Source organism: Hipposideros armiger, unplaced genomic scaffold (genome assembly GCF_001890085.2).
Source record: "Hipposideros armiger isolate ML-2016 unplaced genomic scaffold, ASM189008v1 scaffold_53, whole genome shotgun sequence".
Taxonomy (NCBI): Eukaryota; Metazoa; Chordata; class Mammalia; order Chiroptera; family Hipposideridae; genus Hipposideros; species Hipposideros armiger.
In genome coordinates this window covers 4,061,084-4,073,992 of record NW_017731403.1, presented here as the reverse complement: position 1 = coordinate 4,073,992, position 12,909 = coordinate 4,061,084, and the positions used below count along the sequence as shown (strand labels likewise).

At 36.3% G+C, this 12,909-nt stretch overlaps 1 protein-coding gene across 3 annotated transcripts in view; it reads right to left on the bottom strand.

Annotated features, from left to right (window-relative positions):
- Positions 1–12,909, bottom strand: part of NSUN7 (NOP2/Sun RNA methyltransferase family member 7) — a 45,209-nt gene that overhangs the window by 9,287 nt on the left and 23,013 nt on the right. For all 3 annotated transcript variants that reach the window (XM_019640775.1, XM_019640777.1, XM_019640776.1), the window contains exons 9-10: positions 9,729–9,830; positions 4,762–4,879 (exon numbers count right to left, since the gene is read on the bottom strand). In XM_019640775.1, the coding sequence (XP_019496320.1) occupies positions 4,762–4,879; positions 9,729–9,830 (220 nt within the window). The remainder of the gene's footprint in view (positions 1–4,761; positions 4,880–9,728; positions 9,831–12,909) is intronic.

Sequence of the window (12,909 nt, the reverse complement as noted above, 5' to 3'; positions counted from 1 at the left end):
TTGGAACATATTTAGCTCCAGAATATAAATATGAAGGCTGGGATTTTTGTCAGTTTTCATTCACTGATACATTCATAGCATCTAGAAGAGTGCCGGGTACATGTAAGTATTCAATGAATATTTATTTACTAGACTGTGATATATTTTAACTACATATAGGATCTTTTTTAATGGTAATAATCCATAATTAAGATTGGTCACATTACCTTACAGAAATTGCCTGTACATAGCAAAATGATTTCCAAACCCTAATTTATAGCCCATTTCTTTGAATAATAAATTCATACCCAGAGCCTCACACCTGACTTAGATGATGACATTTGGGAGTTTTTGAATTGATGATGCTTGGATATTGTATGATTTCATTTAAATGAAATGGCTAGACTAGGCAAGTCCATAGAGACAGAAAGTAGATTGATAGGAGCTCGGGGAACAGAGGAATGAGAAGTGACTGCTTAGTGGGTATGAAGTTTCTTTTGGGGATGATGAAAATGTTCTGGAATTAATGGCAATGGTTACACAACTTTCTGAATATACTAAAAAGCACTGAATTGTACACTTTAAAATGATGATTCATGGTTTGTGAATTACATTTCAATTTTAAAAACTAAAACAGGAACAGTTCCATGTATGTAGAGTATACATTATCTGTAACATAATATGTACAGGCATACCTCGTTTCACTTTATTGTGTTTATTGTGTTTCACACAAGTTGCGGCTGTTTTTACAGATTGAAGACAAGACCCTCCGCTAGCAAAAAGACGGCAACTTGTGTTATTGTGGTGGTCTGAAACCAAATCCGCAATATCTCCAAGGTATGCCTGTACGCATACATTCATATGGCTGATATTCGACTGGTACACACTGGTATGGCCGGACGGGTGGTAAAAACATTACTTCTGGGCTTGGCGCCCTCTAGCCGCCCCAGTTTTCCTAGTGTCCCTCCAGACCTTCACATAATAGAAAGGAAAAAAGGGTTACACCTGCCTCATTAGAGACCGCCAGGACCCTGCTCCAGCTGCTGGACACTTGGGGATTTGGAGGTGGAGAGATACAGGAAGGAAATCGTTAACCTCATTGCGTATCTTGGGATAGTTTTATTTGATACGCAGGTGTGGGTAGGGGTTCTTATAATTTAAAAATTAATAAAATTTAAGAAGAAAACCATTTGAAATTATAGTAGTTGAAGCATTGTCATATTAGTATAGAAATAGCAAACAAACATCAACAGAACAGAATTACAGACTCACACAGAAGTATATATGGGATTACAGCATATAAAACCGTAGCATTTTAAATCAGTGAGGAGAGAAGGGAAGGATTTGGGGGCGAAAATAAAGCACAATCCATACTTTACTCCTTCACCAAAATAAACAGCAAATAAATGCATTATTTAAATATAAAAATACTAAAGAAAAACTGATAAAAGAATCTATAAGCCGAGGATCAACATAACAAAAAATGTAGAAGCCCTAAGGAAAAGATTGATAGAGCTGTCCACACAGAAATTTGAGATTTCTATAAAGCAAAATTGTTATTAAAATTTTTATTTAAAAATATCTGTAGCTCATATGAAAACAGCTAATGTCCCTAATATACAATGACAAAACATAGAAAACAGAAGAAAAAGATGAATGATGCAGTTGAAAAAGTGGTAAAGAACATAAATGGGCTACATTTATTGAACATTTATTATATGCCAAGCATTGCTCATGTAATAATACACTCAGTCTCCACAAAGATGCAGTGAGGTAGGTAATATAATCCATATATGTTACAACCACCTTTCCTTCTTCTCCTTTCCAATCACCCTTCTCCCACCTAACAAAGAAAGGCATTGCCCTGGGGTGTTAAAATCTCTGGGATGCTAAACAAAGGGACAGCTCACGAATGTGGTTCTCTTCCCCAATGGCAAAGCAGAGTTTAGGTAAGAAATCTTTTCAGAGGATGCCAAACACTAAAAAAGCTCCGTTCTTGAACTTACTTCCTGCCTCCCTTCCTCCTTTTCTTCTTCCCCCTTCCCTACCTTTCTTCTTCCTTCTCCTTCCCCTCATTTCTACATATCTATCTTAGATTAAAATTAGAAGTAAATCATGAGGGCATATTAACATGTTTATTTGAATTAAAGAATAAAGTCAGACTTTTTCTGACAAGGTCAATCTGGTTTTGACAATGAGAGCTAGTTTTGTAAAATCGGTAATAAATTCAGCATTTTCCATAAATTGAAAAAGATAAATCTGCAGATCCAAAGATTTAACCGAAATATATTTAAATCACATATGTAATATAATATTCCAGAAACAATATACTTTGCAACTATTTAAACTTATAATGAAAAGGATTAAATGTCAACTTTAAAATATAGAAACAAAATCATATAGAATATGATAAAATATAGAAAAAAATATTCAAAAAAATTTAGGGAGTGTTTGAAAAAGTGTTCTTTCAAACATGGCAAAAATGTTTGAAGACTACTCCTTTAGAACCTTCACTCTTAATTTCCCACACACTACACAGCTCAGTGAGTAGACAGCAAATGTGCCGAAACTCACTGATAGAGAAATGAAAATTTAATCAACCATGAGATCTCATCTTTTCACCCCTCAGACTGGTAAAGATTTAAAAGTCTAATAAAACCCTGCATATGTGAAGCTGTGGGGAAACAGGTTTATAAGAGTATATACCGGGGATGCCAAAAATATATATATACCCATGACTTGTATTCATCTTTTGTTATCGGTGTATATTGAGTATTAATACAGTTTTCTCCTTTCTTAAAATGTTTATACACTTTTTTGGCACCCTCTGTATTTTGATGGGTAATTTGACAATACCAGTTAAAACTTAAAATGTCTACAACCTTTGGCGCTAGAAAGAAAACCTGAAAGACTACAAATCAAACCGTTAATGATTATACCTAAAAGGATGGAATTTGGAAAAACTTATTCTTTTTAAGTTAGTATTTCTGTAATTTTGAAGTTTTTACAATAGGGGACAAGAAAAAAAAGTTGCATTAACATAGGTAATTATGGCAAAAGTTCAAAATGAGCTGAATATTTCTGGGATATTAAAAGCATATGTTAGCAACAGGTGATTAGATTCGATGGCATGTGATATTGTTTTCAACCCTAAATTCTCTACTTTGGGAAGTAAGAAATGATTGTTAGAGGCCATATAGTATACTTCCCTAAGTGATTCATAATTTCTTTTGACAGTATCCCCAACAAGTAGTTTTAAACCTCTTTTATAAACACTCTCCAACGTGAGCCCAAATCTCAGATTATTCTTTTTATAATATGTCCTTAAATATTGTCTATATTTATACCATAGTATATATTAATAATCATGGCTTACCTGAAGTAAAATCTAATGAAATAAAATACAGATGTTCCTCCATTTTTGCCATATTACATTCTAGAAACCTAATTCCTGACACATGAAGAGTCATCTATCAATACAATGATGAATTTGGTTATATACAATTTGGTTATATACCTGTAATAATTCTCTTTGCCACTAGATGGTGGTTTAGCTAATGCTCTCAGAACATAAGGTGGGCTGTTAGCTACAAACAGGTGTTACTAAATAAGGAAGTAAAATAAGAAGGGAAATACAGATGTGATTAGCATATCCACTTGTGAATGGGCAAAGGGGAAATATCAAATTAAAAGAAGGAAGCAAACCATATGCATATTAAGAACCTACTATAAGAATTAAAGGAAAAGTTCAGAACATGAGCACAAGTAAAAAATAGAAGGAAACCTTTTTAAATACTTTGTTAATTGTCACAGTCTTGAGGAACTAATTGTGTCATAGAGTCTTAGGTCTACTCCTTATCTTGATGTCCATAGTTCAGATGTAATACTACTGTTTTTCTTCTCTACCTCTAGTTTGCTGCAGCATTTTTACCCAGAAGCTACTATAGTTATTTAGGATATTTTTACCTCAGTTTTTCTGGGTGCCAAAGATTAAAAGGGTCTAAGAAATGTATGTTTTAAGATTATAAACATCTAATGTTCTCTCTAGTTTCTAAGGTTATTTTATGTACTTATTTTTCTTCAACTGAGGCATGGATGTATGAGGTCTGACAATTAAGTTCATGAACTTATTGCAACAATGTTGCTAACTTTTTTTGATATCAGAGGGATTATTCATTATGAATTTGTACCAATTGGACAAACAGTTAACCAGGTTTACTATTTGGAAGTGCTGAAAAGATAAACGAAATATTGAAGACATTTTGATGACATTCAGGACATCAAGGGTAATACGATGACAGCTCTGATGGCCATTCCAGAAAAGTAGCTCCAAAATTGCTTTGAAGGGTGGACTAGGCACTGGTGTCAGTGCATAGCTTCCCAAGGGGAGTACTTCGAAGGTGACCATAGTAATATTCAGCAATGAGGTATGTAGCACTTTTTCTAGGATGAGTTCGCCAACTTAATTGTCTGACCTCATATGTAATACTCCAGATATAAAGTTTAGACTCATTTTTTCCAGAAACCAATCAAGTCAAAGCCAAAATGACTTTTAGCTTTAACAATAACAACAGGAATCTAGTGTACAAGAGAATGCTCATACCAAGCCATTATAACGGCTCTACAGAATTTACATTAAAGTTGTAAGAAGTTAGCCGATTTGGTCATATTAAAGTCTGACAAAAAAGAAGTAGAATGTCTTTATACAACTTAGAAAATCATAATTTTTCATAATCAAAAATATTTGACTGAGTTGTTTAGAAGAATCCTGTCCTTTCTTACCTATAAGGTTGTACTTTAATTCCACGGTCTTGAAATTCCAGTGCTTTCTTAACAACAGCTTCATTTTCTTCTGGATAAACTGAGCATGTGCAGTAAACAACTGCTTGAGCTTTAGTAACTATATTTAAGGAAAACGAAATTAACACAATGACCCCACTAGCAATCCTAAACAGATTTGCTGTTTCCAAACATCTGTTTATACTAATACTGCATAGTTTTGATGGGAATGATTGCCATAAATGCTTGCATGGCTCCCTTTATAGCATGTATTATTAATGTAGTTTGCAGCCAATAAGTAAAGTAAGTCTAACTGAATTGTATGGAAATTGAAAATTCAATCAATGCGGCCAACCTAGTTACAAACAGACAAATACTGTGGATTACCATGAGCTTGATACTTCCAGCCATTCTTCCATAAGCCATATCATATAACTAGCTAAAAAGACTCTAGGAACAGACAGATATAGATGTGAATCCCAATTTGGTTACTTATGAAGCTGGCAAAATTACTTAAACTCAAACTTGTTATCTGTAAAATGAGGTAATGCTATCACCTGCAACTCATTTATTCATACTTATCAAGCACCTACTACGTGGTAGACACTGTTCTAGCCATTCAAGATACACAGACAAAAATCCCTGCCACTGGTGAGCTTATTTTCTGTGTTTTTGGCAGACAAGACATAAATAAATTTAAAAATTATATAGTATTGTTAGGAGGTGATAAATGCTATAGAAAAAAACAAAGTAGGTATGGATAGTTTCAGGAGATAATACTGTAATTTAAAATAGAATAGTCAGAGAAGGCATAAAAAATGTATTTAACAACTTCCTAATCTTCCAATCAACTTAATTTCATAGATCATATATATATACTATCATGTTCAATGTTTATTAGTAGCATCAACTAAAAGGGCAGACTTTTCTGTGCTTCACACTTGGTCTTATTTCTACCTCATGTATGCTGTATCTTTATATTGAATTATCAATACCCTATACTTATTTTTGAGCCTTCGGAGGTCAGGATTTATTCACACTCATATCCCTAACACCCAGCTTAATGCCTGACACACAGTAGGCATTTGATAAATATGTACTGAATTAACAAAACTTTATATAATTTCTCAGAGACTTCTAGATTTTCATATCCATGTGTTGAAGGGCAGTAGTACTCATAATCTAAATGGTACTCAAACCTAAATGCAGTGATTGAAGTAATAATATACAGTAAAACTTTGGATTGAGAGTAACTTGGTTTGCGAGTGTTTCCACAAGACGATCAAACATTTCTAATACATTTTAACTTGGTAAATGAGCATTGTCTTGCAATACGAGTAGTTTGTTTCTGGAACAAATTATGCTCGCAAACCAAGGTATTACTGTACTTGCAAAGCCTTGTTATTCAGACATGAAATTAAGAGATCTAGGCTTTATTTGTAACTGCATCTCTCTATTCTCTATTTAGCATTAAGAGAAATACAAGTTTGATTAAAATTTGGATTGTAGTAAAGTTGTTAGGGGCAGGCACAGGGACAACAAAAAAATTACATTAAGAGATTTCCGGTCAAGGGCAGGCCGAGTGGCTCAGTTGGTTAAGAGTTGGCTTAAAAGCGCGAGTTCTGAGCAACAGGGCCGCCGGTTCGATTCCCACATGGGCCAGTGACGCTGCGCCCAAGCTGAGCTGTTGCTGAGTTAACAACAGGTGGCAGCATGGCTCAGCTGGTGTAACAACAAGATTTCCTCTTTGATGGTGGGCTATGCCCACCCACAACTAAGACTGAACTTGGCACTTTAAGCTGAGCTGCTGCCTGGGTGGCTCAGTGGATAGAGCGTGCACTCTTAACAACAAGGCTGCCGGTTTGACTCCCACATGGGATGGTGACTACGCCCACCTGCAACTAAGATTGAATGTGGCACCTTGAGTTAGAAGCCATGAGCTGCTGACAGGAGCCAGATGGTGACTGGCGCCCTCCACAACGAAGATTGAAGAACAACAACTTGGCTGGTCCCCTTCCCCAATTCCCCAACACTGTTCCCCTTCCTCAATTCCCCAATAAAATCTTTAAAAACAGAGAGATTTCTGGTCAAGATGGTTGAGTAGGAAAATGCTGTACTTGCATCCATCCTCTCACCACCACATCAAAATTACAACTAAACTACAGAAAAATCATTCTTGAGAATTGTCTGAGGTCTAGCTGAATAGAAGTCCTACAACTAAGGACCATACAGAAGAAAACATGTCAAAACTGGTAGGAAGGGTGGAGATGTGGAACAGGTTGGTCCCACACCCACTTTGGCAGTTAAAAATAGGGAGGGTTATCTCAGCTGGGGAGGGCCAAGATAACCCTCCCTCAGTGAGGAATGAGGGGTCCCAGCTCCACACAAGGATCCCCTGCCCAGAGTTCCAGTGCCGGAAACAGAAGTCCCCATAACTTCTACCTGTGAAAATCAGCGGAGATTGTGGCTGAGTGACACTAGGCAGCTGGAGTCCCAGGCGTTTCTCTTAAAGGATCTGCACATGGACTTACTCACTCATGGACTCACTTGCTCTGAGCTCCAGCACTGGGGCAGCAGCCCAAAAGGCTCCAAGGACATACAGAGAACTGAATTGTCTAGCTCCCAATCAGAACATCAAAAAGAAAAAAGATTTTAAAAATGAGGATACTTTAAGGGGCCTCGGGGACAACATCACATGTACCAACATTCATATCGTAGGGGTAACAGAAGGAGAAGAGAGAGAGCAAGGAATTGAAAACCTGTTTGAAGATAAAGATAGAAAACTTCTCTAACCTGACAAAAGAAATAGACATACAAGCTCAGGAAGTGCAGAGTCCCAAACAAGATAAATCCCAAAAGGCCCACACCAAGACACATCATAACTAAAATGCAAAAAGCTAAAAACAGAGAGGATCTTAAAAACAGCAGAAGAAAAGCAGTTAGTTGCCTACAAAGAAGCTCCCAAAGACTGTCAGCTGACTTCTCAACAGAAACTTTGCAGACCAGAAGGGATTGGCATGAAATATTCAAAGTGATGAAAAGCAAGGACATACAACCAAGATTACTCTACCCAGAAATGCTATCATTTAGAATAGAAGGATAAAGAGTTTCCTAGACAAAAAAAAGCTAGAGGAGTTCATCACCACCAAACCAGTATCACAAAAAATGTTAAAGGGACCTCCTTAAGGAGAAGAAAAAAAAAGACAAAAAAAAATATGAATAATAACATGTCAATAATTACAAATCTATCAACAATTACCTTAAATGTAAATGGATTAAATACTCCAATTGAAAGACATATGGTGGCTGAATAGATAAGAAAACAAGACCCTTACATATGCTGCCTACAAAGCACTCACTTCAGATAGATACACACAGACTGAAAATTAAAGAGATGGAAAAAGATATTCCATGAAAATGGAAATTAAAAAAGCTAGAGCAGCAATACTTACATCACACAAAAATAGACTTCAAAAAAACAAACTATAACAAGAGTCAGAGAAGGACCTAATAATCTCACTTCTGGGTATTTACCCAAAGAAACCCAAAACACCACTTCAAGGGGACATGTGCATCCATATTTTCACTGCAGCATTATTTACAGAAGCTAAGATATGAAGGCAACCTGGGTGTCCATCAATGGAAGAATGGATAAAGAAGAGGTGGTACATATATACAATGAAATATTACTCGGCTATAAAAAAGAATGAAATCTTGCCATTTGTGACAACATGGATGGACCTAGAAGGTATTATATTGAGTGGAAGAAGTCAGGCAGAAAAAGACAAATGCCATATGATTTCACTTATATGTAGAATCTAAAGAATAAAATAAACGAACAAACAAAACAGAAATAAATTCATAGACAGAGAACATTTTGATGATTGCTAAATGGGAGGGGCTTGGAGAGATGGGTGAAAAAGGGGCAGGGATTAAGAAGTACAAATTGGGGCCGGCCAAGTGGTGTGTTGGTTAAGAGTTGGCTTGGGACAGCAACTCTGAGCATTAGGGCCCCAGTTTGGATCCCACATTAGGGCCAGTGACACTGCGCCCTCTACAGCTAAGATGGTGAACAATAGCTCGACCTGGAGCTGGGCTCTGTGAGTTGCTGGCGACGGTGTAGGCTGCAGTGGGGCTGCAGTGGGCTCCTGTAAGCTATTGTGAGCAGCTGGCAGCCGGTGTGAGCTATCAAGAGCTGCCGTGAGCGGCCGTCCAGAAGCTGGCGACCCATCTGCCTCACCTGGGAAGAGCGCAATGATAATACCAACATGGGCCAGTGAAGCGACGTCCTCCACAACTAGACTGAAGAACAAAAAGGACAGCAACTTGTCTGTTCCCCTTCCCCGATTCCCCAACGCTGTTCTCCTCCCCCAATTCCCCAATAAAATCTTAAAAAAAAAAAGAAGTACAAATTGGCAGTTATAAAATAGTTATGGAGATATAAAGTATAGCATAAGGAAGATAGGCATTAATATTGTAATAACATTGTATGGCTTCAGATGGGTACTAGATTTATTGGGGTAATTGCCTTGTAAGTTATATAAATGTCTAATCACTATGTTGTACACCTGAAACTAATATAATATTGTATGTCAAATGTAATTGGAAAGTAAAAAAATTATTTAAAAAATAAAATCACTTAAAAATTACATCAAGTAAGAAGCCAAAGAAAAATAGAGAAGATGAAACTGTACAAAAATGGATGCACATAATTATTTCACTTCAACATTAAGAAGCTGTCAATTATGCTTGCTAATCTCAGTTAAAAATGATAATAAAGCATATTTTTATAGACTTAGATTAAATTGGTCAAAATAAATATTTTTGTTATTTGAAGGTGCTAAGGCTTGCTTGTTCTGACAAATTCACTTATGATTTACACCTCATTGCCTGATTATAATAGAGAAATAAAGTATTAGTGTTTCTAAGATTCATAACATATTTTAAAATTGCACAGATAACAAACTTACATCTCATTGCATGTGTTAGCTGTTCATATTGCTGTTCAGCAAGAACATGAAGTTTACTTTCTGGCGTGCCTCCTTGAGAGAAATCTTTAAGTAAACCTGTATCTAAATGCAAACAAATGCTTTAAAATACATCACTATTAGATATGTTCTGTATATTGCTATTACCACATTATTTAATTTTTCAATCGTTTTTCCCTGTTAATGAGAGTTTTCATGGGAAGTACTTATAAAAACTAAATAGATAGTATTCTTAAAAATGCTGACTTACATATTAAAAAACTAAATTGATAAAGGTAGTTTTGTTTAATTTTAATACTGTTTTTCTTTTTTCTCCAAGTTTTTATGAGATAGTCATCCAACTAACCAAGTAAGTCATTTAGGTACAGAAGAGACAATGCAGCCAGTCTGGAGACTAATAGAGGAAAAGAGGAAATAAGATTTATTTTCCAAGGTAGAAACTGATGTGCTAAGTAAAGTCTGAGTAGGAAAGAACACAAATAATACAATTAAAACCGTTAACAAAAGAAATTTTGGAAGAAAAAAATTCAGGAAAGCAAATGTATGTCTTCATAATAGATCAAGAAACAACAGATCAAGGAACTCTTACAGTCACTTTTAATTTCTAAACTAATTTTAACATATTTGATAATATTAACTAAAACATATTTATATATATTATTTTATTCAAGAACCCTTTTAATATTGAGAAAACTGTTGAAACATACATTAAACAACTTATTTAAGGTCATAGAGCTACTAGTGTGGAGCCACGATTCTAGCTCAGAAATCTGACCACTGAGCCCAGATTTCTAACGCCTGTATTATTCTGTGTCTCAGTAACTCCCTGGACTATGAGAGCCAATTATTTTTACCATGTATTTGGCTGTTCCCCATTCCAGTAATATCACTGAATGTTAATTAAACTGCATTTCTTCCCAATTTTGTTTTACACTTCACATTTTTCTATCTCTATTCTAAACGTATCCATCACTTTTTAAAGAACTATACATGATCATACTCTAAAACCATATCAGTTACCTTTTTCATCCCATTTAAAAATAATTCCAAGTTGTTGCAATAACCAACTCCATATATTCCTTGATGGTTCTAACAGTTTTCAATGCTAAAATGTTTTTCAAAACGAATTCATGATTGCTCTCTTCCACCTACTACCTGAGTCTGATAAAACAATCTTTTGGGTACATCCCCTAAGTTTATCACTACTATTTCCACTGTAATCACTGTCTTGGTGTAGAATTAACCCCTGGTCATTCACAGAATGTAAACGAATTTACGAGAGTCTACAAGAATAAGAAAAGATTTATTGAAAGTGAGAGAGAGAGAGCATTTTGGTAAAGGGAATTTTGCCAGGGCAGAGCCCAATACGGACAGCTGGACCAACGAGGGGTGCTGGGGTTTTACATTTTTCCAAGCAGGATGTAGGGTGCTTGTCAGCTTGCAGGGGGGCTGCCATTACAATTGTCTTCTCCTGGGAACTTTCCTGTTCCCATCTATGAAGGATGTCAGCTTGCAGGGGGTTGCTGTTGTGATTGGGAACTGTTCTATTCCCATCTATGATGGGTGTTTGTTAGTGTGCAGGGGGTTGCCGTTGCGACTAGGAACCATTCTGTTCCCAGCTATGATAGATGTAAGGTGCTTGTCAGCCTGCAGGTGCAGTGCTAGCCAGGGGAGTTAGAGCCAAGTGGTTAATGTTTAAGCTCGCTCCGGTTAGCCCACAAACTCGCTCCTGTTAACTCCTTGCCTGTCCCATCCTGCCAGCTCACAAGCCCACTCGGTTAACTCTTTACTTGGCTAATCAATCACTAGATCAGCAGCTCCTCATTTGCTCTGGCTATTAACTCCTCAGAGAGCAGCTTCCTTCAAAACCCCTCATTTTTTCCAGGTTTCCCAAAGACCACTTGGCTTATCCTGTCTCTCCAAAACATGACCAATAACTAGGAAACGTTTACCTTTCTCCCTTTTCATCATCTGTAGCTTCCTTTGGGCTTTTCTCCCAGCCTCTAGTTTGTTTTTACCCATGGCTTATTTAGTTCTGCATTCCCACTCTGAGATGGCCCAGGATAAGGCCGGAGTCTCACAGCCCTAAGCTCTCCTTCACTTGACTGGGATGCTTATTATATCTGCTGCTATTGCTTCCCCTCTTCTTTCAGTGTCTACTAATTCCTCTTTGATCATTTCCAAAAGTTAGTGCAGGGGTTTTCTCAGCCTACCATTCTCCCTTCTGAGTTAGTTATTCTGTTTAACTCTCACTGTCAAGAGATTTTCTACAGCAAGTTGAGATTCCACATGGTAAAGTGTAAGTCCAGTTAAAGATAATGTAGTTCAATGGAAAGAAAATATGCTAACTAGTCTGAGTTTAAATCCCAGTTTCCTTACTTACTAGCTACATGACCTTAGGCAACTTGCTAAATTTCTCTGAATCTTGGATTTTTCCCCTCTGTAAAACAGAGGTAATAAAAGAACACTATCCTCAAAATGTTATTGTGAATATTAAGTAATAGCGCATGTGCACTACTGAGAATATTGACTGGGACACAGTTATGCTCAATAAATATTAGTTCCTTTCCCTCCATTTCTTTTTTCTCCATTTTTAATGTCCTTTCTAGAAACAGAAAACAGCTGCTCACCATTTTCTGAATAGTAGTGGAATGTCTTCTTTGTCTAATATTCTAGTTAGCCTTATCGATGCCTTTCAATATAAACAAGGGATTATGAGTAGAGTAAGAATCAGTTTCAGTTAATGTAGGCAACATATTGTGATTAAAGAGTGACTCAAAGTGCCAGCCTCGGAGTCACAGCAGTTCTGTTTGAATCTGGGCTCTGATACTTTCTAGTCAAATGACTCTGGGCGGCTTCAAACTCTGAGCCTCAGATTGTGTATTTGTAAGGTTGAGATAATAAGGGTAACTATTTCATTGAGTTATTATGAGAATTTGATGAAATAATCCAAGTAAAGTGCTTAGCTCAGTGCCTCACATATAAGTGTTCACTAAATGCTAATATTAAAGGATATTTTTAAATTTATTAAAGAGGCAAATAAAATATTCCTAGAATTAATATTTAATCTGAGGTATTAATATCATAAAACATACATACTGGGTGGGGGTTAAGGAAGTCTTGAGTTTGAAATAGTCTGATTATACTTAATTAGGATTGTGTT